The sequence below is a fragment of the Herpailurus yagouaroundi genome, unplaced genomic scaffold, assembly GCF_014898765.1.
Source record: "Herpailurus yagouaroundi ecotype Mexico unplaced genomic scaffold, PumYag 28, whole genome shotgun sequence".
In the NCBI taxonomy this organism is placed as follows: Eukaryota; Metazoa; Chordata; class Mammalia; order Carnivora; family Felidae; genus Herpailurus; species Herpailurus yagouaroundi.
In genome coordinates, this window is record NW_024412376.1 from 143,742,178 (window position 1) to 143,743,773 (window position 1,596).

General features: G+C 42.4%; 1 protein-coding gene across 1 annotated transcript; it reads left to right on the forward strand.

Moving 5' to 3' along the window:
• Positions 1 to 746: 746 nt before the first annotated feature.
• LOC121037138 (40S ribosomal protein S12-like) lies at positions 747 to 1,273 on the forward strand. The gene has a single exon (XM_040486228.1). It carries the CDS (start codon positions 833 to 835, stop codon positions 1,229 to 1,231), a length of 399 nt encoding a protein of 132 aa, XP_040342162.1. The 5' UTR covers positions 747 to 832; the 3' UTR covers positions 1,232 to 1,273.
• Positions 1,274 to 1,596: the final 323 nt, after the last annotated feature.

Sequence of the window (1,596 nt, forward strand, 5' to 3'; positions counted from 1 at the left end):
CAATTCTCTGACTTCATGAAAACCTTGTAGCTCACTTTTTTTTTTGACCTGTCCCAACACGTGTCTTCATTTGCTTCCTTATGCAGCCTGAATTCCATGGCTCATTATGATTATTCCTTCCTTTCCAACATCATCCGTTCAGTATTTTCTTTCATGTTATATTATCTACCCTTGGCAAAACTCACCCCTAGTTTAAGAACTTGTTTCTCCGCTTCTAAAGGGAAGCAGCAGGAAGCTCTTGCAATAAATTAAATGCATGAAGCTGACAGGCTCTACTGAAAGTTAGTGAATATCAACTCCAAATGGAATCTTATTCTCACTCACCTCAGTCTTGTATTTGTCTTCCTTATTCCCCTCTCCTCACACATGGTTTTGCTGAACATGTATTGACAAGTCGGAAGATACAGATTAGAGTTTCTCTGGCTTCCCATCACCAATCTAGGGTCCAAATTTCATCTGTACCCACCTATTCCTTCTTCCCTCATCTCACAATAGCCCCTATCTTGCAAAATATCAAAGCCTTCAGTTAAGCTTTAAAGTCATCCTAGCTCTTGGGGTACCTGGGTGGCTCAGTTGTTTAAGTGTCCAACTCTTGATTTCTGCTAAGGTCATGATCTCACGGTTTCGTGAGTTCGAGCCCTGCCTTGGGCTCTGCGCTGACTGTGCGGAGCCTGTTTGAGATTCTTCCTCTCTCTCTGCACTGCTAACCCCACTCACTCTGTCTCTCTCAAATAAATAAATAAGCGTAAGCTCTTTCCCTGCCGCCGCCGAGTCGCGCGGAGGCGGAGGCTCGGGTGCGGTCAAGATTCGGCTCCATCCGTAACACACCGCCATGGCCGAGGAAGGCATTGCTGCTGGAGGTGTAATGGACGTTAATACTGCTTTACAAGAGGTGCTGAAGACCGCCCTCATCCACGATGGCCTGGCACGTGGTATTCGCGAAGCTGCCAAAGCCTTAGACAAGCGCCAAGCCCATCTTTGTGTGCTTGCATCCAACTGCGATGAGCCTATGTATGTCAAGTTGGTGGAGGCCCTTTGTGCTGAGCACCAGATCAACCTAATTAAGGTTGATGACAACAAGAAACTAGGGGAATGGGTCAGCCTCTGTAAAATTGACAGGGAGGGAAAACCCCGTAAAGTGGTTGGTTGCAGTTGTGTGGTGGTTAAGGACTATGGCAAAGAGTCTCAGGCCAAGGATGTCATCGAGGAATACTTCAAATGCAAGAAATGAACAAATAAACTTGACTCCTGTTCCTCAAAAAAAAAAAAAAAATAATAAAATAAAATAAAATAAATAAGCGTAAAAAAAAAAAAAAAGTATTCCTAGATCTTAAAGTGTGGTCCAGTAACTAACAGCAATAACATCACCTGAGCGACAACTTGATTTGGATTGGTACAATGGTTTATATCATGCCTTACATCAACATATTTAGTAGATTTTAAACTGACATGGTCTGTTGTGGGAATAAAAATATAAGACCACTGACCTTGAGGTTGTCAGACTTCAAAATAAATAACAATGAAAAAAAAAGGTAAAGAAAACACTCAACTAGTGGTTTATGACCTTGTTTCTTTGTATTTTAAATCAGAGGATTG

Bases quoted from the DNA above. Each gene is read 5' to 3' on its own strand.
- LOC121037138 (XM_040486228.1), top strand. From the start codon at position 833: ATGGCCGAGGAAGGCATTGCTGCTGGAGGTGTAATGGACGTTAATACT.